General features: G+C 44.5%; 1 protein-coding gene across 1 annotated transcript in view; it reads right to left on the minus strand.

Moving 5' to 3' along the window:
* ADAMTS6 (ADAM metallopeptidase with thrombospondin type 1 motif 6) overlaps positions 1–27,907 on the minus strand; it is a 1,840,341-nt gene that overhangs the window by 4,951 nt on the left and 1,807,483 nt on the right. Inside the window, exon 24 of the mRNA XM_085631708.1 lies at positions 16,542–16,698. Coding sequence (XP_085487834.1) covers positions 16,542–16,698 — 157 coding nt within the window. The remainder of the gene's footprint in view (positions 1–16,541; positions 16,699–27,907) is intronic.

The following is a 27,907-nucleotide window of genomic DNA, read 5'->3' on the forward strand; positions in this document are numbered from 1 at the left end:
TTTCTTTAATTTGACTGTGTAACTACACAGTTGTTCAAAAATTAAAGTATCCACTACTATCTCATTCAAGCAACACACTAGAATTGCAATAGATAGGTTTCTAGTTGAACAATACCACTGGACAGTCTGAATTCAGTAAAGATATTGCAGTTTGGTGATTTGAGTTACCTAGAAGGGAATAGTTATAGAAAGATTGGATTGTGGAGTGCAATACTCTGGTGGGTGTGCAAAATCACACACTTTTTAGATATGTTTTTAAAGAAACAATAGGTCAGGAGACACATCTTTTGCCAAGCCAGATGTAACATTTCCCTTGGTAAACCTTTCAGAGCCAATCTGTGAGCTATCTCCTTGCTTTTTATTCAGGAGCCCTGCAGTGAGGATAACAGATAGTCAAAATAAAGTCGGTGCTTGTTAACATGAAATAATGTACTGTAATAATGTAATGTACAGTGTGAACTGACAACTCAGTTTTCTGAAAAACACCAAACCTACATACTTCCCTTTCAGGGTGGAGGGTGGATTTCAGTCCTGTTTTCAATAGAATACCACTCAATAGATATGGTCATATCCTGACCTTTACTCAGCTCCTTTTTCTTAATGCCCTTTTCTCATCCCTGGCAGGCTAACAAGCATCTGCCTGACCATTCACTAAAGTATATGTATGTCATTTGGCCAAGTAGCCTGAATGGCCTGGAGGGGTCTTATTCTCTGGTCCATAATCCAAAAGCACCTTATTGTTCACTGAGACCTTCTGTCTTTGTTGCTGTAGGACAAGAAGATACATGAAAGGTGTAAACTATGCACTAAAATTTTGCATAGAAGAGTGAGTGGATGGTTGGATGGCTAGATGAATGGATGAGTGCAAGAAGGGGGCAAGGGCTGTGAGTAGGGGCAAGGGCGGTGCGTAGAGGCAAGAGTAATCTGGTGAGACGGGGAGGTGAGAGGAGAGGTGTTAGTAAAGGGGTAGTACAAATTATTAGAGTAGGGGAAGTCCACCAGTGTATGTGTATAACATTGAGGATACCTATGAAGTCTGTGCTGGGGAGCTCCTGTAATAAGGTTCTACAAGGAAGTGTGGCTGCAGATGAGAAAGGGGGACTCACACCCCATAGAGAGAATGGTTGTTTGCATAGAGCTTTGGTCTCTGTTGGCTCCCCGATATTGTGTCTGCTGCTCTTTTCACCAGTTTCGTCAGCGAAAGGCCTCCCAAACCCATGAGGGAGCCTACAGACATGAGTTGAATAGCTTGAATTCTTCTGGTTACCCTAATGATTATGCACATGGCAGAAGGGCCGCCCTGCTCTTTCTATCCTCTCATTGGTCAGTGATATTTTGTTGAAGGGGGATGCTACACCACAACAGTTACACTTCATTATATATAGTGTTATCAGAGGTGACAGATGCTTCATGGATGAAATTTGGGGAGGGAGTATTTGGAGTGGAGAAAATGTTTGGGTCAATTGCCAACTTGTTTTAGCATTTCAGTGTATAACTTCAACAGGGCAAAAGGCTTCTCCACACGGTAGGAGCTTGTTCAAATGCTTTGATACCTGGATGTTGCCCTTATGTTTTGCTGAGATATTGCATTTGTAAACCACCATCCGAAAGGCAGCTGGTTCATGATTCATGCTGTGGTTGACTTTGATGAAATGGCCTCCTTTAAGGTACTATTATGAAAAGTTAAAAGCCTAAACAACTGCATCCAGATAGAGCTGTTTTTCAGTTTGCCAAATGTCATTTCTCCACTGTTTCTACTAGTGCAAGAAATACACCTGCTTGGGTCGAAATTCTCCTTCTTGGGGAAGTTTGGATAGGACAGGGTGCACTATTCTAGGCACACTAAAGGAATAAAGGGTACGGTTGTCCTGGTACATAGATCACTCTCCCTGCAGATTTGTTGAGTTAGAATTGACCCACATGGCTCCCATGTCAGTAGAGGGCTGAATAAATGGCATACACTATGACATTTTCACTTTGTACATTCCCACACAAATAGCTAAGAAGACTCTCGGCGACCTCAAACTGCTGCTGGCATATGGTACAACTATCCTAGGTAGAGATTTCAATGCAGTCGTGAATCTAGACATGGACACAATGGGTTTGACAGCGGTGGGCTCACATTGCCATACTGTCCTCAAATACTGGACCAATACTCTGTGTCTGCGTGACGTTTAGCAAGTATGGCATCACAAAGCACAGCAATATCCCAATGTCTCTGCAGCGCACAAATCCATGTCCAGAATTGATCACTTACGTGTTGAATATTCATCACACTACAGAGGCCTGTATCCTTCCTAGATGCATATATGATCACAGCCCCCTAGAAATAAGCATTGGCAGGGCCAGGGAGTGAGCAACAGCATTGTTGCGGCCTAACATCTGGTGGCTTCTGGATATGCAATTCACCTGCGTTTTACGTTCTAAAATAAAGTCATATTACAAGATGAAAGAGGGGGTAAGTAGCTCGCCACGGTGGGCTGCCGGGAAGGAGACTATTTTGGGCAGGGCAAAAACTTTCCTCAAAGGGAAAGAGAGGAGAAGGGTACAGGTTATCTCCGATCCTGGGGACTGGGTTCTCAGACTTGAGCCTCAATGTCTTGCAACAAAGGCTAGAGACCTACAAGGTCAACCGAAGATTGACGGAGAGTCTTTGTGACAATACAGTTTAGATGAGTCCAGGCAAGTCTGGATGGCAATAAAGAGGTGCATATATAAGATGAGCAACACGTTTGGGAAACTGCTCGACTGACTGGTCAGCAGAGACTCGGTCTCTAATGTCATCTCACATGTCGCTCCTAGATTGTCAGGGGACCAATACAGAATTGGCTGTTACGTCACCTTTGCTTCATTTCAGGCTCAGTATGCCAAACTGGAATCACAGGATGTGAACAAACAGCTCCCCTTATTGAGCCTCTACCTCTTTGGACTCTGGGCGAGTAGGATAAGGAAATGCTTGACTCACCCATCGTCGACCTGTAGGTCACAAAGGCCATGACAGACATGCAACTGGGTAAAACGTCTGGCCCATATGGATTACCCGTTGAGCAATACACTAGATTTAAGTCACTGTTGGCCCCGCAATAGTTACATATGTACAAATGCAAATGATTCTTTAGCCACCCTGCAGGGATATGGCAATGATCATGGTTATTTTCAAAAATGGGCGTCCTATCCCCAATTTCCTTAATTAATACAGAGCCTATGTTTTCGCAACAATACTTATTAAGAGGTTAATTGGGGTTTCATCCAATTTGGCCTCACCTCAAATTGCAGCATGTTTCTTTTTTTCGCAATGAATATAGCTCTTGCACAAGGGCAGAAACTAAGAAATCCCAGCTCTTTCGCATGCTGGTCGATTTTAGGAAACATTTGAAACCATGGATAGAACTTTTCTCTTCCGAGTACTGGTGCGAATGGCATTTGTGCCTTGTTTCATCTCTGTCATTACTGTACGTTAAGGTCAAGGTCAATGGCATACTATCCACTTTGTTTCAAATCCGATGTAGCACCAGGCAGGGGTGTCCTTTGTCACCCCGGATTTTCGCATTTGGCAGTAGAGGCACTCGGAAAGTTAGTCAGATGCAGTGCCTGGGTACAGGACTTTCAATGGCCCAGTGCGGAGGAAGACCATATTGCTTTTTCTGCACACAATGAGCTTTAGGGGTCAATATAAGTAGATAGGGCCAAGGTTGCTCAAAATGTCTGAACTGTTTGAACGGGTTTGAGGGTACTTTGGGGAAATCAATCTTAGTTTACTGGGGTTGTGGACTGGCAGACAAGCCTATGCATTCAAACCTAGACTCCTGCCTGGAACCTTAATGTCACCTCGCTGGTGACTTGGTTGCAAATGGGCATGAACAGATGGGTGAACTTGACTCTAAACATCCTGGATAGGGCAGCCCTATGCAAAATTATGATATTGCCTAAATTGCTATATATCCTCCAAAATGTCCCCTTAGTCATTCATCAGAAGTGGTTCGTCAGTTGATTGGGGCACACTCATTTCGTTGGGTATAAAAACTTCAGTTCATAGTGTTACATAAATGTGTGAAGTCTGCATTCAATGGTGGGATGGCATGGCGGAGATCTACATTTATTACTGGGCCTAGCATTTTTTTGTTTTGAATGACTCGTTCTTTGAGGTCGGGTGGATCTAGCACATATAACTGAGTTGGATTTAATGGGTATAGACAATCTTTGAGGTAATTCGGTAATCCTGTGACTGCCTTCACTCCTGGAAGTGACAAAAGTATTCCTAAAATGCTTTGATGGATCAACTGGTAAGGCAAATTGACCCAAAAGGCCCCCCTCTGGTACGGCTCCTGGCTGAAGCATAGTGCCCGCCTGGTGGGGTTCAGACAGTGGGATATCCAAAGTGGAAGGTGAGTGATTAGGCACTCTGATGAAATTATTGCTGATGTTGCATGCCTAATTAAATCTGCATAGACACTTCTAGACAGTAGTGCTTGGTAAAGGTGTGCCTGCTGGACCATGTTGTAGCTCTGCAGATTTGATGAAGAGGCACACCAGCAAAGAGAGCAGTAGAGAAGAGATTGCTCTAGTAGAATGTGCTCTCGTAGTTGCCTGCAGTGGTCTACCCGCTTGCTGATGACACAGATAGCCAACGAGCTATGGTCTGTTTGGTTATTGGGTGCCCTTTGCGCATTTTTCCATATGCAATGAAAAGCTGATCAGATGTACGTATTGAGGATGTCCTTTGCAAGTAAAATTTTAGACATCTTTTGACATCAAGGATATGTAAAGCCCTTTCCGCAGGGGATTGAGGATCAGGAAAGAAAGTCTTTAAAATAACGGGTTCATTGAGGTGGAAATCAGAAGGCACCTTAGGCACAAAAATGGGGTTAGTGCGGAGCACTACTGAGTCCCTGGTGAATTGAAGGAAAGATGGTTTAATAGTGAAGGCTTGAATGTCACTGACCCGCCTTTCTGATGTGAGAGCCAGCAGCAGAGACATCTTCCATGACACAAACTTCAAATCAGCTCTATGAATAGGTTCAAAGAGGTGTCGCATGAGTTGTGACAGAACAATGTTAAGATGCCAGGGTGGAGGCAGACGGCGGATGGGAGGAAACATACAAAACAATCCTTTGAAGAATTGTTGAATGATCCGAGAGGAGTAAAGAGAATGTGCACCATCCTGTCGGAATCTTGAGATAGCCACTAAGAATACTTTAAGAGTAAAATGGGAAAGGCCTGACTTTGCCAAATGTAAAAAGAAAGGCAATAGTTGTTCCGGTTTCGCATGTACTCGGTGAATGTTGGCGGCTTGACACCAGAGGCAAAAACGCTTCCATTTGAGCATGTAGGTTTTAACAGTGGAGTGCACTCTAGCATTAACTAAGACCTCCCTACATTCTGAAGGAATGTCTAAGTGAGCAAATTCAAGGTGTTCAGGCACCAGGCTGCTAAGCGCAGAGATGCAGGATCCGGATGGCAGATCTGCCCTTTGTGAATGGATAGGAGATTCGGTATTGGTTGCAACTGGTTCGAGTCTCGGTAACGATGCTGAACATCCTGTGATTCTGGGCAAATCACTTAATCTCCCCGTGCCTAACAAAAAAAAAAAAAATGAATGTGTGTCCTCATGTAACGTAACTGGTGCTATGTAAGGCGCTCTGATACCTGATTGGATTCGGGTCTAGTTCGCGCTATATAAAACTGCAAAAAAAACAAAAAACTGAATGGGATCGCATTCGGATAGAAGGAGGAGTTCAGTGAAACAGAACTGGCGAGGCCACCTGGGAGCTATGGGGAGCAGGCGACAAGGCTCTTTCTTCATTTTCCGGAGAACTCTGGGAACCAATGGTATCGGCGGAAAAGCGTAGGCATCGATCTGCGACCAGTTCATCAAAAACGCATTCCCACTCGAGCCTTGTTGGGGAAGCCAACTTGTGTAGGAAGGGCATTTGCGGTTCAGACTGGTCGTGAACAAGTCCAGATCTGGTCGACCCCACTTCTGAAAAATACAATCCAACCTTGGTTGATGGAGCTCCCACTCGTGGTTGGACGTTGTCGACCTTCTGAGGGAGTCTGCGAGGATGTTGGAGACTCCCGGGACATGGACTGCAGCCAGAGTTATTTGATGACGGATCGCCCAATCCCAAATTTGCTGGGCTTGCTGGGACAGCAAAGCGGATGTTGTCCCTCCTTGTTTGTTCAGATGGTGCATACTTGTTGTGTTGTCCGTCCGGATCAACACGGATGCTCCGAGAATGATGGCGCAAAAAGATTTTAGAGCCAGGAAGATCGCTAGCAACTCTAACAGGTTGATATGCCAAGTCCTTTGTTGAGCATTCCATCTCCCGCTGATTGTGAGCCCTTGAAGGTGCGCTCCCCACCCTTCGAGTGAGGCGTCCATGGTGATGACGGAATTTGGAGCTTCCACCAGGAATGAGAGTCCACCAAAGTAGCGCTTCCCAAATCTGAGGAGTGATGCGGATGAGATCGTCGAAAGACCCTGAAACCTGTAACCATTGTTTGTTGAGCTCCTCTTGTAGTGGTGTCATCTTGAGACGACAGTTGGGGATCAGGGGAATGCAGGATGAGAGCATCCCCAGAAGTGACTTGAACTGTCGGACAGAAACGCACCTTCTTGACCGAAGTAGTTGGGCAAGCTTGCAAAGCTTGTGTTGTCTTTCATCTGAGACAAAGGCTTTGGTCCGCAGAGTGTCTATGGTGGCTCCTAAGAACGTTCTCATTTGCGATGGAATGAGTTGAGACTTGTCTAGATTGATGGAGAGACCCAGAGAGTGGAAAAGAGACAAACATCTCTGAGTATGGGCGTTTGCGAGTGTGACAGAATTCCCTTTGATAAGGCAGTCATCTAAATACGGAAAAATCTGAATCCCTTCCAGTCGAAGGTGTGCAGCCACCGGCCCTAAGACCTTGGTGAAGACACGGGTCGCGGAACGTAGTCCGAAGGGAAGGACCTTGAACTGAAAGTCCCTGCCAGCCACTCTGAACCTCAAGAACTTTCTGTGTCTGGGTAAAATTGGGACATGAAAGTAAGCGTCCTGGAGGTCGAGGGTGGTCATGTGATCCCCCGCAGTGAGAAGTTGAAGGAATTCTTGAAGGGTCAACATCCGGAAGGATTGTTTCTTTAGATATTTGTTTAGGGACCGAATATCTAGAATGGGGCGCCATTGACCCGATTTCTGTTTGATCAGAAAAAATCTGGAATAGAAACCGGTTCCTCTTTGTAATCTTGAAACAATTTCGATCGCTCCCTTCCATAACATCAAATTTATTTGGGAGAAAAGCTCTGTAAGAAGAGCTGAAGGCTGGCCCTTGGGAGGAGAATTCGGAGGAAATTTGACAAACTCTAGAACGTGGCCTCTGGCCACAATGTCCAAAACCCATTTGTCTGTGGTTATAGCAGACCAGGTCGAGTAAAAATGGGAGATCCTTCCTCCAACTTTTATAGGAGTGGGCGGTAGAGCAGGTGGCAGGAGGCAGTTGTCACTGCTTCTTGGACGTATCACGTCCGCGGTAGGATGATTTCCTTCTGTTCTGCGAATACGATGTAGATGGTTGTTGCCTGAAGGATTGTTGTTGTTGAGTCGAGTAACGTTGATTACTGTGATAAGATTGGTACTGTCTTGATTGGTTATAGCCTCCTCGACTGGAGAAGGATCCACGGCCTCTAGCGCCTCGAAAAGGCGGTTTCCGAAACTGAAGAGTACCAGGAGATCTTGCTGTCTCAGTATCCTTTTTAATGGCCTGCAGGGCATCATCAATATGCTGGCCAAAGAGAGACTCGCCATCAAAAGGCATGTCGATTACCTTCGTCTGAACTTCCTTACGGAATGATGTGGATTTTAACCAGCCCTGTCGCCTCAGAACTATGACACCTGCTATTTGCCGAAAGCCTGCAGACGCAACATCTACGGCCGAATAGATAACCTCAGCTGAGATCCGTTCCCCTTCTTGGAGGATTTTGAGCGCTTCTGACTTGGAGGGTTCAGGTAACATCTCGATGTATGGAGAAATGTCCGCCCACATCTGCCTGTCGTAACGGCCTAAGAAGGCCAGTGAGTTAGCTGCACGGACGATAGTGGCCGCCATGGTCGAGACCTTTTTCCCGATGGCGTCTAGACGTCTCCCATCCCGATTGGGAGGAGCAGACAGTGGAGAGGAGGGATTCCGTGCTCGGCGTTGTGCTGCTTGGGCGATAACTGAATCTGCCTTAGGCTGACCTATTAGACATGCTGGGGAATTATCCGGTGCCTTGTACTTTTTGTCGAGACGACGCAGGACCACTGGGATGGAAGCAGGAGCCTTCATGATCTTCAGTCCTTCTTGCCAAATGAAATCAATAATAGGTATCGTCCGTACTTGTTTCCTCGGTTGATCATTAAAATCGTAAAGGAAACAATCATCCTTCTTTGTTTCCATAGGAAGGAGGAACCGTTGAGCTGCTCTCTCCATTATATCATTCATTCATTCATTCATTAGAAGATGAAAACCTCCGACGTCTACTGGAGGTGAGTCCACAGGAGCAGGAGTAGGAGGAGACGGGGTTTGTATTTGCTAGTCATCCCATTCCGTAAGGAGGGATCTATCGTCCAATTCTCCGTTTTCCCTGTCATCGTCCGTGGTGTGAGCTTCCTGAGAATGATGGGACATCGAAGCTACTGGAGAAACTGATCTGGGTGACCTCAATACTGATGAAGATTGAGGTACAGGTGTAGGTGGTATAGAAGCCGATTCGGATGGAGGAAACCGGCGATTGTAATCGTCCAACATGTACTACAAATTGTTTAGCAGAGATAGAGGCAGTTGAGCCGTAGGGTTTGTCTCTGGAGCTGAAGTAGCAGTCTCTGGGCAGTACTCATCGTCTTGATCTACATATTGTATTTAATGAGGAGCTCAGAAGGGCTCCTGGCAGTATGGAATCTATCGTCCACATCAGATTCTTCCTCATCTGCTGTATAATCTAACAGCTGCTCAGGCAACGCAAGAGGCACTCTTGTAGGAGAGGTGTGAATCGGATAGAGGACCTCCAAGGAAGATCCGTGCCTTTGAAGCAAGGAAGGCACTGCTGTCGACGGTGGCACTTGTGTAGACGGTACCACAGAAGATTTTGAGGATGCTGTGGTCGCGGACGAAGACCAGACCTGAAGATCAGTACATGAAGATAGTTGTAGCATCGACGAAGCAGCCGTCAACGAGACAGCCGCCGGCATGGCAAGCGTAGACAAGGTAGTCGACGAGGCAATCGACGACGACGAGGCAATCCTCGACGACGAGGCAATCGTCAATGACACTGTCTTCTTCTTCGTCGACAAAGGGACGTCAACGGCAGATTTCAACTCCTTCGTCGACGACAAGGAGAGGGTAGTGATGGACGTGAGTGGTCTCACAGAGACGGACACCAGTGTCGACGGCGAAGACGCCGACGACAGTATCATTTGAGGCTTTGGAGACGAGAATGTAGCAGTTAACGTCGTCGTCGCGGCGACGGCAGGCTTCGTCGACGAAGACATCGTCGTGGAGCTCGTCGACGAGGAACCCCGTTCTGAGGAAAATCCTTGTTAGAAATGGATTTAGAAGCCTGAGATTTCGCCATCTTTCTCGGGGGTGAAGAGGGCAGAGTTTTACCCTTACCAGGTGGAGGAGCCTTTTTTGATGTAGAAGGCAACTCAGCACTCTTAGAGGTGTGCTGTGTTTTCAACACCTTAGCCCCAGGAGAAGTAAAATCTGTGTCAGCACTCCTCTTCCTAGAGGAAGCAGTCTTGACAGAGGAAACACTGCCAACATCAGATATGGGGTTGTCCTGATCTTTAATCTTCTGTAGCCACAGAAGTAGACGTCCCTCTCTGTCCCTCAGAGTCTTTTGAGGGAACGTCCTGCAAATCTTACAGTCCCTCACCTGGTGGTCCAGATACAGGCAATAAATGCACTTATTGTGGGGGTCTTCTGAAAACAGCCCGAGCTTCCCACAAGACTCACAAGGTCTGAAGAGAGATTTCTTAGAAGAGGACATCATGAAAACGAGAAAATCCTGAAGAAAACCTGAGAAGTACTGAGCAGAGCTCAGGGAGACTCCCTTCACACGACGTGCGGTAGAAAATCTGAGAGCCTGAGCCTCTGGGGAGAACATTCTGGAGGGTGCTGTTGCCTGATTGGCTATAGTTTGGACTATATATAATGACTTGGACGATTCATGAAAGTGGAAGATTTTTTCCTATTAACTTCTAGCTATTTTACTTCCTGTTTCTAATTTACCTATGATATGGCTACTTTATGCATATTTATTGCTATTTTTATGTACCGTGGGACTTCCACTCCGATGACGGGGAATGAATCAAGCATGTGAATCTATGAAAGATACCCCAATACTGGAGCAATTGAGCTTCCATTAGGGAGGGGGTGCACGCACCAGGAGTAATGCACGGAAGAGGCCCCTCATGAATTGTTTTATAACACCAAAAGCACAGAGAGCAGAAATTTGAGGAGACTTCCTATAACGGGAAATTGCAGCCAGGAGAACCTTCACTGAGGAGAAAGTGAGACCTGACTTTGCCAAAGAGAGGAGATATGGCAAAATCTGCTCTGGAGGCACCTGAAGGGGGTAAAGGTTGTTTAGTTGGCACCAGAAACAGAATCGCTTCCATTTCAGGTGGTATGTCTTGTTGGTGCTGTCCGCTCTAGATTTGGCAATAATTTCCCTGCACTTCTGCGAGATATCTAAGTCTCTGAATTCTAGGAACTTAGGAGCCATGCGTGCAAATGAAGAGATTGTGGATCTGGATGGTACACTTGGCCCGTCTCTCTGGTCAGCAAAGATGGGGATGGCTGTAGGTGTATGGGCCACGACTCCGAAAGCAAGAGAAGCTCCGATAACCAGTACTGCCTGGGCCATCATGGAGCTATCAGGGCCAAACCGCCTTCCGTATTCATCTTGGTCAATACCCTGGGGATTTACAGGATGGGAGAAAAGCGTAAGCATATATCCCGGACCATCACATTAAAAGGGCATCCCCCTCGTAGAGGGAATCTGCTGCCATAATACTGGCATTTGGTGTTCTCCGTCATTGCAAAAGGTCTAACGCTGGTTTTCCCCACATTCGAAACTCCTTGTCGAGCTGTGACTGCTCCAGCTCCCATTCATGACAACTGGACTGCCTTCTGCTTAGAGTAACCGCCAGAGTATTGTTCAGACCTCTGACATGCTCAGCCTTGAGTGAGATCCCATGTTGTGTCGTCCAATGCCATAGCTCCTGCTCTTCCTGAGATAGCGTAATGTATTTGGTTCCCCCTTGTTTGTTGACGTAGTACATGCTGGTCGTATTGTCTGTGCGAACCAGCATGGAGGAGCCTGCTATCCTTGGTAAGGAAGCCCGAGGTGCTAGGAAAATGGCTTTGAGCTCTAGCCTGTTGATGTGCTGAAGTTTCTGCGCAGATGAACATTTGGCCTGAATCCGTAACTCTTGCAGGTGGCCTCCCCAGATGCCCCTGGAGGCATCAGTTGTAAGCATGAAGTCTGGGACAGTCTAGAGAAAAGTAAGGCCCTTTACAAGATTTGGTGCATGAAACCACCATTGCAGTGCATCTACCATTTGTGTTGTGATCTCTGTAACATCCTTGAAGGATCCCGAAGCTTGTTGCCATTGCTTTTGTAGCTCTTCTTGAAGAGGCCTCATTCTCAGTCTGGCTAGTGGCATCAGATCTATTGTTCAAGAACACATCCCTAGGAGCGACTTGGACGTTCGCACAGAAACTGACTTTTTTCTTGATATGCTCTTCGCCAGTCTTTGCAAGCTTATCTGTCTTTCGTGAGATAGAAAAGCTTTGCATTGGATGGTATCTATGGTCACTTCCAGAAAAGATATGACTTAACTTGGATGGAACAAAGATTTCTCTTTGTTTACAGTAAGTCACAGAGTTCTAAACATTTGAAGTCAGGTGCTTGTAGCTTGACTGGCCTTTTGTGCTGTTGGTGCTTTGAGCAGCCAGTCGTCAAGATATGGGAATACTTGTAGCCCCTGAGATCGCAGGGCTGCTGCTATGAGCACCAGGCACTTGGTAAAGATCCTTGGTGCCGATTTGAGACCAAACGGAAGTACTTTATATTGGTAGTGAGTACCAGCCACTGTGAATCTTAAGAATTTCCGATGTTTCGGATGGATGGGGATATGAAAATATGCGTCTTCAATATCGGGCACGGTCATGAAGTCTCCCTCATTTAAACGGCGTAGGATATCGGAAAGTGTTACCATACTGAATGTATGTTTTTTGAGAAACTTGTTGAGATTTCACAGGTCCAATAGCGGTCTCCACTCTCCTGACTTCTTTTTTATTAGGAAAAACGAAAATAAAAACCTTTTCCCTTTTGCAACATTGGAACTTCCTCTATTGCTCACTAGGCGAGCACAACCAAAGTCTCTTTGCATAGTAAGTGAAGATGATGGGGGGGCACCCTTGGGTGGAGTAGTCGGTGGGTGCTGAGTGAATTCTAGAGTGTGTCCAAAGGTGACAAGGTTTGGGGAGTGGAGTTGGCCTAACGGCTAGGGCAGTCGACCTCGAATCTGGGGAACCAGGTTCGAGTCTCGGCAATGATGCTGAACATCCTGTGATTCTGGGCAAATCATTTATTCTCCCCGTGCCTAACAAAAATAAATGTGTCCTTATGTAGCGCAACTGGTGCCATGTAAAGCGCTCTCATACTCGATACCTTCGGGTCAAGTTTGCGCTATATAAAAATCCGTAAAAAAAATAAAATAAAAAAAAAGGTCCAGCACCCAGAGATCTGTTGTTATTTCACGCCACTGCGGACATAGCTGGAAATCTTCACAGCCACATGTTAGGAGGGGAGGGAAGCTGGTACCCTGGCATGATCATTGATTCCTGTTTGAGTCACAACCTTGTTTAAGCATTTGTTGCGGCCTTCCTGGAGAGAGAAACCAGGATTGTAGGACTGCTGGTATTGTGATTGGTATGGCCGATACTGTTGAGTCCTCTCGTAACCTCCCTTGTAAGGGGCAAAGCCTTGTCCTCTAGCCCCTCTGAAAGGCACCTTTCTGTATTTCAATGTGCCCAACGACTTCGCGGTGTCCCTGTCATTCTTATTCGCCAATAATGTCTCATCAATGTGCTTTCTGAATTGGAGCTCACCATCGAAAGCCATATCCAAGACTTTTGTCTGCACCTCAGGTGATTGCTTTCAGCCATCCTTGCCACCTGAGCACAGCAGTTACCGACAGATGTTTAAAGCCAGTATTGGCTACATCAAGGGCGCAGTCAATGGTTTCCGAAGCTGCACGCTCCCCTTCAACAAGTATCTTCTGTGCCTCTTGTCTCTTGTCGTCAGGTATAAGGTCTATTAAACCTGCCATGTACGACCACATCTGGCGGTCGTAGCGGCTGATAATGGCTAACGCATTTGCTGCCCTAATTGTAACTGCTGCCATAGAAGAGAAACCTTTCCCTAAAATGTCCATCCTATGCCCTTCTTTATCAAAACGAGTGGTAATAGGGGTAGCAGGGTTTTTGGAATGTCTTTGTGCCGCTTGAGAAATGGCCGAGTCCGGCTTGGGGTGCCCAATGAAGCAAGATGGAGAGTCCTCTGGTGCCCTATACTTCTTCTCAATACAGGGTAGCACCGGTGGTATGGATGCTGGTGTCTTCATAATTTTGATACCTTCCTGCCATATGTAATCTATAATTGGTATGGAGCGTACCAATTTCCTGGTGTCCTCCTTGAAATCATATTAAAAACATTCGGTCTGCTTGACTGTAATAGGCAGATGAAACCTGTTGGCTGCCCTCTGAATTAAATTATGAAATCCTCCAATGCCCTCCGGAGGAGAATCTAATGGGAGATGCAGATGAGGGGAGGGAGCTGGTATAACATAATCGTCCCAAGGATCAGGAGCAGAGATTGGATCCGGCAGCTCACCTTCCTCTCTATCCTCATCCAAAGAGGAGGCATCCGGTGCTACAGGGTCAGTTGGCCCGGGGTAAGGAATATTTACAGGTGTGATTGGCAGTTGAGCAGCTGGCGTACCTGGAGGATCTGATTGAAGTACCGACCTGTATGGCTGATCCTGTTACGGCGGGAACTGCTGCCGGTAATCCACCAACATAGCCTGCAGATCCTGTATCAGTGATGGTGGCAGATGGGCCATGTCCCTGGGGCGTGGCTCAGGCTGAAAACCATATGAATGGTAACGGTGATGTGGAGCCATATATCCCTGCTGATATTATTGCGATTCGTCATGGTAGTCCTCATCATACTGATATTTTACGTGGAACTCAGCAGCCACACCATAAAGACCATCAGCATCATCTTCCACATAGCCCTCCAGCAGATGCGACGGGAGTAAAGGCGAAACCTTACTGAATTACAGCATGGTTGGTCGTAGGAAAGTCTTGTTCACTCTGGCAACATGAGTATCCCTCATCGACGGTGGTGTCGACGGTGCAGCTATAACAGGAAAAGAAAATTCCATCGTCAACGATGGTGTCATCGACGCTGTCGTCGTCAACAGAAGAGCAGTCGTTGTCGACGGGACACTCGTCGACGAGTCGGTCGTTGACGGGATCTTTGCCGAAGGTATCTTAGCCGACGAGGGAGCGTCGCCAGTCTTCGACGACGATTGAGTCCTCGTCATCGATGGCCTACTGGAGACTCTTGTAGACAGTATTGGAGCCTAGATTGCCGGCATCGTCACTGTTGCCGTCAAAGACGGAGTCGTCGATGTAACACTCATTTCAATTGATGAGTGAGGAAGCATTGATGATGATTTTCTAAGAGATTTCCACCCCACAGGATCTGAAGAGGAGGCTCTTGGGCGATCTCCTTCCGTTCCAGAAGGCGTAGAAGGTACAGACAACACCGGCTCCGAGGAGTGTTTAGCTCCCTTGTCTTTTTTTGAAGCCCTGGTGTCCTGGGAAGGCTTATGATGTTTCCTACCTTAACCTGAGGAACTGTCTTTAGATCTGGCCCTCTTATGAGATGTGCAGGATCTCTCACTCTCTTGCTCCTCTGAAGGCGACTGGTGTTTAGTGGTCTGAAGTCACAGTAACGACCTTCCCTCTCTGTCCTTGAAGGTTGTAGTTAAAAAGGTGCGGCAGATTTTGCATTCTCTCACTTCATGCCTTTGGTAAAGGCAGTAAATACACTCCTTATGTGGATCATCCACATGGACTCTCTTCTTGCTACTAGTCTTACGTGGGCAGAAAAGGCCTTTCTTGTCAGACATGATGCCAAGATTTGTGAAAGTTAAAGAAAAACCAAGTAGCACTCAGGGAGACTCCCTTCTACACAACGTGTGGTGAAAATCTGAGAGAACCTGCCTCTTCTGAGAGTGTTCTAGAGGATGCTGGCAGCTGATTGCTTGGGTTCCAACATTAGGTCCTTTTTTAAAAAGGACATAGATAGACTACTATTGACATGACTTAAAGCCATTATAGCCTATGAAGCTTTTAAAACATTGCTTGAATATTTTACCGTGGGACTCCCATCTCGAAGATGGGGAATGTCTCAGGCATGTGAATTTATGAAGGATACCCAAAACTGGATAATTAAACAAATTCCATGTGAGGGTATTTCATGCTGATTGGCTGTTACTTCCCTTACATCCTGGGACAATTTTCCACTGCACTTGATGGCACACTACATGTTGGTTATACAGAGAATCTCCTTAACTGATGAAGTTACGACAAGCTGTGTTTTTTTACTGAAGTATACAAAAAAGGGATGGATGGAATGCTTGAATCAATCTTAGCCACTGGTAATTACTGGGGCCACACCCCATCCCATTGTTATTTTGCACACCATGCCACCTCAGTTTGGACCCAGCCACATGCAAACAAGTCTTGACTCTGCTCCAGAATCCTGTTGAGTCTAATTGTGCTAATAACATTATTTATGCTCAAAATTTGACATGGGGACAGCTTTGCTGCAGTGAAAGAGGAGAGCACAAAGCTGAGCTGACAGTATGAAAGCATGTCAGAAGTATGACTGTACTACCAGATGCAAAGAATAAAGGTCTTAACAAAGATTTTTTTTAAAAAAATTGTATAATAGTTCATATGACATGGAGTTTTGTCCATCAAAAAATAACACAACACTATGTCATACATGCCACTCTCCTTTCCCCTGATCTCTGCATCCGCTCTTATTTTCTTTCTCCCACCACTGTAGCCATTGTGGCATGCCATATTTTCTTTGCAAGGTTCGGAGTGAACTAAAGGAAGTACAATCCAATTTAGAGAATGCTGGAAAAGACAAGGTAAGGTTTTTGGGGTCAAAACAGTAAAAGTAGGAAGTGTGCCTGAACACAATGCCTCCTGTAGCTGATATACTGAAAAACATATGTCACAAAATCAACTGCCATCAGATTAGTAAGGTATGTAGATTTTTTTAAAGAGCTTGTAAAAGGAGGGATTAGCTTATTTTTTGGGAACTAAATGCCCTAAATAAACCATAATCAAAGTTATTTACAATATGAACAGAAGTATAGCGATTTTTGAGGCAAATAATAGTGTCAGACAGAATAGTCACAGTTTACCTTCCGTGTTGGAGATGGGAGTGCTGTCACATTTACTTTCGCACTGTTGCATTGACTGAGGACGTGTAGCTTCTGGACAGTCATTGGATCCCTGACCGGTATACGAGAGGCACTGCACAGTACGCATTTGTTGTCCAAGACCACATTGGGCAGAACACTGAGATGAATAGAGGCACAGGCAAGACAAAGAGGGAAAGAAAAAGTAAACATTTGGGTAAACAGCACATTTAATCAGATGTCACAAAACTTTGACACAAAAGGCACTCATGTGCATGTTTACAGCTGACAAGGCTTCTATTTGGATATAGACAGCTAGGCATGTATGTGGTTCCTCAAAATCGTCCTCCCAATACAAGTGTTTCAGCTCCAGAACATGCTTGCAACAGACACCAAGGGGCATGAAATGTAATAGTGGCACAGAGCAGCTCAGTAAGTCACCTTGCTGCGCTATACTGCGTCACTGGAAAGGACGAGAATGTATCGCATTTAAGGCATACGGCACATTCCTGACTTTTCCCCCTGAGCTGGCGCACAATGGGCTGCCTAACGCCAACGCAGGCACCCTTGTACCATGGTGCAAGGGTGCCTCTATTGCATGCAGGATTGTTCTGGTGAAGGTAGGGAAATCTTCATGTACAAAAACAGTCCTGAGAGGCATTTTCTATGAGTAAATAACGAGGAGCAATAAAGATTTTTCACTCCGTTATGCCTCTCCTAGGGAGGCATATCTTCATTGGGACAAACCCAGGTTTACACGGTTCTGTAAATCTGGGAATGCATCAAAAACCATAGTAGTTGCATGGAAACACCCACGCAACACCCATGGAACACCCACCCAGGGCAGAGTAATGCAATGCAGAGATTTGCACTGTGTTGCGTTATTTCAGATTTTTGGTGCCACTCAAAAGCCTCGCAAAGTGGCTTTGTGTGGTTTCAAAATCTGACATAAGGTTTGCATCACTCTTGCACCACGTTGCATCATAAATATGGCCCCAAGGGAGTTTGTGTGATTGTTGGGATTTTCTGTTGCTTTGCAGCGTGTTGTTAATGTTATTCTCACAAGTGAGTATGAATGGCAAACGACCACCATGCACAAATACTGCAAATAAATGCGTAGCCGGCTATTGTGCAAGGACTGAGCACAATGGTATGCTTCCTGCGACAGATCGGACTACTGTAACTGTTGTGGTATCTCAACACAAATTTATGAGATGCAGTTTTGTTTCATTTTAAATGCCATGTGATGTAATGTATCAGGTCAACAAAAAATGCAATGTAAAAGCATTCCTAATATAATTCATGCATATTTGTGCTTTGACTCCACTTTCAGACAGCCCTTCTTGAAGGCACATTAAGATTTGGGTTATGTTGTGAGTTTGTGCTTCTGTACTTTATTGCTTGTGGACTGCTATTACTATGTCTATGTCATGCTGGACAATCTGCTTTTTATTCACGGACAGCTCAACCATGAATATAAAGGAAAATTGAAATTTAAATTCATAACTACATACCTCTGCTCAATCATTCTTCATACTCTGCCTCTCTTTTCACTATCAGCATAAAGGGCTCGATTCACAAAAGTAATCTGAGACAAAATCGTAACTTTACGACTTTCGGTATTCACAAAAGTAGGAATCCTAACTTTACTACTACTAAGTGCCTTTTGTGAATACCAAAAGTCGTAAAGTTACGATTTTGTCTCAGTTTAGTAGTAGTAAAGTGAGGAATCCTAACTTTTCTACTACTAAATGCCTTTTGTGAATACCGAAAGTCATAAAGTTAGGATTTTGTCTCAAATTACTTTTGTGAATCGGGCCCGAAGATTTTAAGCATTTCATATGCAACCTCGATCAGCATTATATCTTGGAAACCTGCATTTGAGCTCCTGAAGCCTTAAAGTCTCCAGATACCATAAACAGCTCAAAGATGGAGTTCCTAGAGTAACCCGAAGATTTTAAGCATTTCATATGCAACCTCGATCAGCATTATATCTTGGAAACCTGTCTTTGAGCTCCTGAAGCCTTAAAGTCTCCAGATACCATAAACAGCTCAAAGATGGAGTTCCTGGAGTAACTTGACTGACACAATAGCTCAGCATCGCCGATATTTGTTGGTTTTACCATTTAGCAATGTGTTTTACAGAAATGTCTGCAGAAACTGAAAGCTTTCATTTGCCTAATCCACAAGTTCCTCCCTTACCACCATAGCATTCTCTATTGTGGATGGGGAATTGTTATGTACAGGCTTTTCTCTGCTAACTTCCTTTGGCCTGATCTCTATGAAAATGTTCTTAGTAACAAACATCTGGATTACAACGATGGATTAATGATGGAGTTTTCACAAGTCAGCGGAAACTTTGGCGTTCCAACATCACTTTCCCATTTCTGTAACAAAAAATCTTCCCAAAAAAAAGAAGATGTGTTTGTTATCACTTTTAACTTGCACATTATTAAGGTTTTGTTTGGACCAGCTCTACCACAAGTTTAATCAATGCAAGGTTGCGAGTTACTATAAGTACACATTTGTCTATTATAAACTGCTTTCCGCAAGAAGATGAAGACCTGGCTTTTCAATTAACCAACCTACCACAGGCATGCCTGGGCACACAACCTGCTCAGCACCAGGATACCCTGCCTCTTCTTGCAATCAATATAGGTTTCTACTTACTGTTTAGCTTGTGAGTTGCTGTCTTGCAATCTTGCATCTTGTATTCTCATGATTGATATTGAACTGTTATGTAAAGAGCTTTGTTGTCCACATAGGTCATGCCTAGTGGTCTTCATACTCAAGTCCCCGTGAGCAAAATGCTTGTCCATAGGGCCCACCCTCAAGCTGACATGGGTAAGGAGATTTTCAGGAGCGCAGAAGGAATACAGATAGGCAGCTTATTCAACTGTATTACACAGTGGAGATTGTACATGGTATGAGGGGTAAAGAAGATGACCTTTCCTCTTTTCACCTTAATCCAGGTTTCTGCAGTCCTTCTCGCCGTTAACTCCTGCATTGTTTCAGCCAGGCCAGCACAGTCTCCTGCCTACCCACACCCACACTAATTCTTGCAGCTTTTCCTCCTTTCCTCTTGGCAATGTTCATGACATACTGCTCAAATCACCCCCATTTCGAGAGTGTCACCTGGTAAGGGCTCATTTTCGCCCTTCAAGCAAGCAAACTGTCTTCTTTTTAACTGAATGAGATCACCCACCCTAAAAAACTTCCTCAATCAAAAAATGTTTTATCACCATTGATTTAAATGGGATCACCCTACAAACCTTCTCCATCTCACCAGACATGGGCACTCAAAAAGTTGAGAAGTATGCTAGTGTAACCCACAGCACTTACCCCTCCCCCCCACTACTGCATCTCTCTTTGCCCCACGCTCCTTCAGTCTGTGTTCCTGCAGAACCCCATTCCTTCAAGTTTTTGGAACTCTACCTTGTTTCTGGCTAATGCACTCCTCAATCCCTCCAAGCACTCTACTTCCAGATTGTGTTAGCATCCTATCGGCACTGGTTTCAACAGAGCTCGCTTTTTAAAGTTTCATGTAGTGTGCTAGCAATTGAGACTCCAGCAGTGCTCCCTTCCCTCTCTGTTTGCTCCTCTGGGATCCATTATTCTCCTTCCCTGTGGGTAGGGTTGCCACCAGGGCCGGACTGGCCGTAGCGGGCACCGGGCAATCCCCCGGTGCGCCGCACTGATGGGGGCTGGTTTTGGGCCCCTGGGGGCCGTTTTTGTTACAGGGCCGTTTTTGCAGCATAGCCGCAAAATCGGCCATGTAACAAAATCGACCGAAAACCTGCCCTGGCAAAGAGCTAGGCGGCACCCCGAAACGGGGGGGGGGGGGGGGGGGGGGTGGGCGGAAGAGCACCTTGCCAGAGCCGGTTTTGGTAACAAGTCCGGCCCTGGTTGCCACCTGGTAGGTTTTATACTGACATGACTAGCTTTCTAATGTCCCAGTCAGTGCAAAAACTAGAAAAATCTCCGAAAGCTGATATTTTTTTCCCTTCGCAGTAAATACTTGAAACTGTAAATATAAGACAAAAGCACTATAATATATGCACCTAGAGCTGCCGTAATGAACCCTGACTGATTATTAAAATAAATAAAAATAGAAAGGTAATGTGAAAAATGAAAATCAGCAATTTTATATAAAATTCTATTTCTATATCATACTCAGGCCTTGGCAGAATCTTAAAATGTGAACATATGCATGGTATTTTTCTGTTGGAAAGGTGACAACACTACCTGTGAGACCCCTCAGTGCTCCACTGCTCCAGGACACTGTTCAACTCTTGCATTGACGTTTTCCCCAAACACAACCACTACTGCTGGTCAAAAGATATCCAAAACAACCATAACCCACATAATCATGCTGATAAACGTATCGCCATTATTGTGAGGATTAACCGTCTTTTAGTTTTTAATTCTACAAGGAGAGGAGCTTGTTTTCATGTCCACTCTCATGTTCTTATAAGGAGAGTCATTATACTTTTTCTTGGCAGTCAAAGTTCACAAGGTGGAGTGCGCACCACAGTTTGAAGACCTCTGGTCTAGTGTGACCTACATAAAACACAAACTATATGAATGATTGGCTGGATGGATACTTGGCAGTGTGATTGCTGACTAGACACTCCTATATTATACAGTGTATAACACAATTACAATCGAGGAATGACCTGTTTGGTGACAGCTTTCCCTTGGTACCAGCTGCCACTGTAAACTGTCTGCCCTTTGTCCCATTTTCTGCTTAAATGATACAGTGATTACATGCCTCATTAGGAGCGAAGTTGTGACATTTTCATTCTTTTAGGATGGTGAGGAAGCGGGACTCCTGCTGGCAATTAAATATGGTGTCTAATGTGAAACCAATACTGGGAACATATTGCTAGCTCAAAGAATGACGTTCCCTTTGAACAAAAAAAGGGAACACATATGGGGCCCACTGTGTAAAGCATGAAGGGTCCAATGCACTAACTCACAGAGGCAAACCAGGATGTACAATTTTTACAAAGACAACTTTACTAATGGTTATAAAATTTACGATACAACTTATATACTGAAAGGTTTCAACACAAATTGTCCATTTGCCAGGGATCTCAAAACGATCTTCCTAATTTTTTTTAAATTAGGCACATTACAAGTTGTCTGTGAACCATTTATTCATATTATTCATATTTCTGTGATTCATAAGTAAGAGGGAGGCACCCTGTTCCCGCCACCTCTTATTTGCAATTCAGGAAGGGTCACAGAATCCCTTTGACTAGTCTGAAAAACGTTTCCAACTTGTAAAAAGGTTTTTGCACTTTATAGAAAGCCTTCTTATGGTCACAAACTATGGACCTGATTACGATGGCGGAAGGCCCTACGCCGACAGCTTGTCGGTGGTGGGCCCTTCGCCATCAAACTGCGGTTTTCCGTCTGCCAGATTACTACGGCGGGTGGACACATGGCGGGCGGTCTGACAGGCGGTAATTTTCCGACCGCTGTTGGAGTAGCCGCTTTGCACAGTATTGTGGCTGTGCCTGTTAGGCACCACTGTTGGGATTATGATATCCCTTTTCTGCCGGTCGTTTTGTGGCAGTCAACCCACCACGAAGTGGCAGGCGGAAACGGATTTGGGGGCTTGTAGCAGGCCTCCCTTAATACCATAGGTGCCCCCCTACATTTCCCTGCACCATGTGACCTGCCACATAGTGCAGGGAAATGTCAAAGGTGCATTTTTAGTATTTTGGAGGGTGCTGCAGCTAGCAGCACCCACCGCAATTGTTAATTATAGCAGATGCGACTGCCGTGGTGGCGGTCCCATCGTAATTGCATATGTGGGACCGACGCTTTATAGGTGGGCGTTCCCCATCCCCGGGATGAAGGCGGCGTGACAGAAGTCCATCCGCATTCGTAATCAGGCCCCTTGTGATTTTGTGATTTGCTGGCTCTGCAACAAGAATAGACTTTGTACACTGGGCCTTATGTTCTCTAACTTCATGTGCTAAGATGAGAGTCCCCTTGACATGGTCATATAAGATAATGATTTTAATTCCCAGAGAGCCCATCGGATGGACTTAAACAAGATTAAGGCTCAGATGATGGTATGGTATGTCAGAGAGCTTTTGATTCAGTTAGAAAAGGACTTTTTAATTATACTGACACTTCATATCAAGGACAAGGTGCTGAAGCGCTGTAGCACATTTACAGATGGGTACGACATTACTCTTTAACAGTACCACCCACAGTATTTCTTTTGAGGAGTCCAACCAGAAGCAGGGACTATCCCACAGGAATGACTAACTATGCAACTAAACATGTATATGCTCTAAAGAATCCATACCTAGGAGTGAAAGGGAGTAACCCTTAACAATGAAGTTTAAACCACCAGCTGCAGTATCTTCAGTGCTTAATTTGTAAAAGAAGGAATGCTGGTTTCCAAAGTTTTGCACGGGTGGTTTTATTAAAAATGGGCATGCGGAATACCAAGGCTACCAGACACTGCTGCAGCTTTATCTCGCTTCCTCCTTTTTTCCTGTTTATGTGTTCTTTTCCCTCTTGTTTGCTCAGTCAATATCTGATGAGGAAAAATAGGTACTGGTACCCAATAATGAGAGCTGTTGGACCCCACTGGCTCAAATTAAGCACTGAGTACATGCTCAGAATGGTTCATCAAAGAATGGCAGAGACACAACCCATAGGCATTACTGCATGAACAATGAAGAATGAGCCTTGCGCAACAGACTTTAATGTATGCCTGAGGAACCCACGAGGAGCTGCAGTGGAGAATCCATGAGGTGGGCATTATACACCCCATCTTCTTTTGTGTGATTTTATGTTCAGACCTGCTAATGAATACCTAATGAATACGATTCTAGCCGAAGGGATTTAAATACAGGGAAGCTGCATATGTTCAGTGTTAATTGTCGCTCCTTGGTTAGCCATAGAGCTGATATTATTTGTGGCCCACAATCCTTGTGTCTGCTTCTTAACAGAAACCTGGCTTAATCAATGCGCTAATCCTCGTGCTGCTCTTGCATTTCCTGAGAGATACGTTATTAAGAGATTGGATAGAGTCGGTAAAAGGGTGGTGGAGGGATAATATTGCTATACTGTTTAAAGAAATGTATGTGTGTACCTTGAAGCAGATTAACATTCCAGACTGTGAATGCGCTTGTTCTCTATTGGCTTTACCAAACATTTTACTTTTTCTGGAGCTCTTCTCTACTGGCCCCCTGGGCTAGAAAAATAATCTTCTGGAAACTGTGGTGGAGTGGATTGCACCGTTTGCAATGAGGTCTGCAAATTTTAATCTAATTGGAGAGCTAAACTTACGTTTTGATTATGATAATGTTGGCAATACTTCAAATTTGGTCAAAGACAGACCTAGAAGCTATTCAGTTAATCCAGTTAATTAAAGCATCCCCTCACTCAGCAGGTCATGTTTTGGATGCTCTTTTTCCCAGCTTCTTTGTATGCTGTCACCCCTTTTGTACTAGCTTGGACAGATCATTATGTGATCCCTCTAACGCTGTCGGTGAGGCAGTAATCACCTCTAACAATTTCCAGACCACAAGCTATCAGACACTGAAATAAACTTGATGAAGGTACATTTTGCAATCTGTTAAAACAGTATCCTCCGGTGGTAGATACTAATTTAGAAGATTCTGCAATGAAATTCAACTCCTGGATTAGCACTGTACTTGAAATTCTTATCCTCGAAGCGGTGGTTGAGTACAAAAAGAAACCACTTCCCACAGTTTGATAATTGCCTAGTTAAGATGTAAAGTTCTAGAACGTGTGTCATTAAAAACTATCATAAGATGATTAATAAGGTAAGCATTAATTATTATGATGGAAAAACTGAAGGTAGTCCGAATTCTACCCAGTATTTTTTTGCTATTGTGCAATCATTATTAAATGTATCGGATAAGCCTCCTTCAGCTGAGACCTCTAATTATAAGTGTAATATGCTAGCAGTAGATATAGCCTTAGCTTTATTCCAGTTCATGATATGCAAACTGAGCAGGAGTCTTTTTTGAGTACCTCTAGCTGCTTTTGAGTCTATGAATATGGAATGCCTACAAACCTTTTTCCAATATAAAATCTGCCTCGCCTGTTGGACCAAGCGCAGCCAGACACATTAAAAAAGGCAGGAGATGTTCTTCTTTCGTTTCTCGTAGTTTGCTGATTCAATCTTTTTCCATTGTGGTAATTTCCGAACAGTTGGAAACAACCCATGGTTATTCTTTTATTAAATAAACCCTTTCTAGATCATAAGCTATCAGAAAAATGTCAACCTATTTCTCTTTTGCCGATTCTGACCAAAGTCTTGGAGAAATTTAGCAATAGTTTACTGACAAAGTACCTGGAGGAACATCACCTACTTCATCCATCCAAAACTGGTTTTCGGCCGTCTCTCACTGATCAGGGTTATAGAGGAGCTGCATCAGACTGTGGGTAAGGGAGGATAAGCTGATTTGATCCTGTGGGAGCCAAGTGCAGCTTCTGACACTGTATCCCATAAGGTTTTGATAAAAAGACTCTGGGCCCGATTCAGTCACGGAGGCCCTGCAGTCATGGGGGAGTCTCCGCACTCAAGGCGGAAACTCCGCATTGAGAATTCGCATAGCGGATATTCTGCCTGAGTGCCGAGACTCCCCCACAACTGCGGGGCCTCCCCCACGACTGCAGGGCCTCCGCCACAAGTGCAGAGGCCCTTTGTGAATCAAGTCCTGAGTGACTGTAGGGTTCATGGTAAGGCCCTAGCTTGGTTTACATCTTCCTTGGGCAGACGCTCTTTCCAAGTGATATTTCCACTGTTCTTCTCAACGAATCATCAGCTGGAGTTCGGGGTCCCTGGCTAAATCCCACTCTATTTAACATCTATGCTTGCCCTCCAGTGGACATTGTAGAAACATGTTGTCTGTATGTGGTGTCATATGCAGATGCCACGCAACTAATTTTGTCGCTGTCCCCGACTGAGAAAGGCGTCCTCTTCAGTTCAGGAACTGTATGACTTCAGTGGCGTAATGGATGAATTTTAATTTTCTGAAACTGAATGCTAATTAAACCGAGGTTGTAACCTCAAATTCAGACAATTCAGAGAACGATTGTGCAGGCTCTAATCACTTCTCCCACAGACTACAGTAATATCCTGTAATTGGTATTACCAAGTATGCTAAGAATAGATTGCAAATGTATCCAAAATGCTACTGCGAGGCTTCTATGCCATTTGTCTAGATTTCATTATGCCTCCAATGAACTGAGAACACTGCATTGGCTCCTTGAGGAGAAGTGCATTCAATTTAAGGCTTTGTGTATAACTCTGAATATGACCGGTCTTCCTATTCCCAACTCTCTCTCCTATCGACCCACCAGATGTTTGAGATCGTCTGAGCTTAACTTGACGGCTGTATTGCAGTTTAAATTAGTTAAGCAGGGAGGTAGCTCCCTCTGTTATCTTGGGCCTTGTTTGTGGAATAAATTGCTTGTAAGGCTTTGGAACAAAACAAATTACATCAATTTCAGGAAGCAGCTTAAGACCTGGCTGTTTTTGCTCTCTTTCTTTCTCTGTTAGGTGTGCTGGAAAGCCCTATGCGTGGGCAGCCATGCACGTTATAAAGAAACATAACATAACATTATTATATTTTCTGAGTGGTCCACTCCAGAGTGGCAGAAGCAACAATTCTATATCCAGCCATGGTGTGTGCTTGAGAAATCTATCCAGGAGCAACAGAGGAGCAGCCATTCTACCACCAGCTATAATGCATGGCTGAGGAGTCTATCCAGCTATGCAGAATGGCACCATTAGGAACACACAGATAACTTCCAACAGTGGTCATTGAAATTATTTCTTTAGGTTATAAAATAATTGAATGGTGAACTGTAGACGTGGAATAGAACTAGTAATCAATCTTATTCAAATCACAGAGGTAATCTTAATTTAGGCATGTATCTATGTTAATTCATCTAATTCAAACAAAAGCTGAATATCACTCAAGAGGATCTAACTCTCTACGTAGTGGGTTGTATTTGGTTGTATAAACTTGAAATGCTAATAAAAAATAAAAATAAAAAAAAACTCTCTATGTAGTGGCCTTATTTAGATTAACTGGACACAGAATGCACAGTCTGGAGCAACGAGGCTCATTCAGACTAGAAGGAATCTCAGTTGTCATACTGCCAATGAAATCAGTGTGACTGCGGGGAATACATACGAAGTTGAAGTTCCAGTAGACGCAATTTCCTGAAAACAGCAAGGGACAGATATTTCACTTGCTGCTCTTGATCTATTGATGTTAGCACTGGATGAAGATCAATCGAACAACAACCCAATGGTGCTTCATTTCATGAAAAGTCAATCCAAGGTGGTTAGAGAATACCTTGCCTTTTTTAGCTAGGCAGCAGCTGCTACAGATTCCTCCTAGGGTTATGCACAAAGAAATAGCCATGGGTCACTTTTCACAGTTAAAGATATTGTGCACTTTCTTGTTTAGTTATTGTATTATAGTCATGTTGCCTGTATGCCCACCGCATATGTGTGCTTACCTATGTAAAGGGATGTCAGCAGAGGCAACTGCTGTGGTAATATGGTAGCGCACAGCCAACACTACTGTTTTGGCAATATAAAACACTGATGGACAAATCACTTGGCTAACTCTGAAACTCATAAGAGAAGCATTTCAGAGCACTGTTGCCTGTTACAGAGGGTCAAGAACGATTTCAATCCACTGGAAGTCTGTCTTTTGTTGCTGTCAGATATTTGTAGGACCATGTTAGTGATGGTGATTCCAGCTTCACCAGGGAAGGCAGAGTACCTACGGACTCACCATTCATGGGCTAAGGAAAACATATTTGGAATCCCCCAACTGGTGCCAGGGAGTAGTTCAAGAATATAAGAATCTGTATCTGCAAATATATTTGCAAAGTGCAACAACCTATACTGACAAAGTGAAGCAGACTGAATGGGCCAGGATTCTTGAAGTAAATATCACATTGAGAGCTTGGAATGCAACTAAATGTCCCTCAGCTGTGGACAACAGTTGAAAAGTTAAAGATAAGGAACACCACTCCTGCTAGTTTGTTACCCTGGTACTCTTATTCCATTAGGCCACATTCTGTTCAAATTCCTTTATGCTTTTACTACCCTAAGCCTTGGTAGATAAAATGTGTGAGTCATGGCAACACAGCATTGTCCCCTGATGTGCACATGACATCATCAAACCCACATTGCCAACAAATAATTCTGGTTCTGCCACTAGGTAAGAGACGTATTTGCAAGTGCATTAGATCGAAAATGGACAATGTCAGACAGAGACAATGAAATACAGCAGGATAGAAATTACTTCCCGTCTTTCCTGCCTTACCAAGTCTACAGTAACTCA

Source organism: Triturus cristatus, chromosome 2_1 (assembly GCF_964204655.1).
Source record: "Triturus cristatus chromosome 2_1, aTriCri1.1, whole genome shotgun sequence".
In the NCBI taxonomy this organism is placed as follows: domain Eukaryota; kingdom Metazoa; phylum Chordata; class Amphibia; order Caudata; family Salamandridae; genus Triturus; species Triturus cristatus.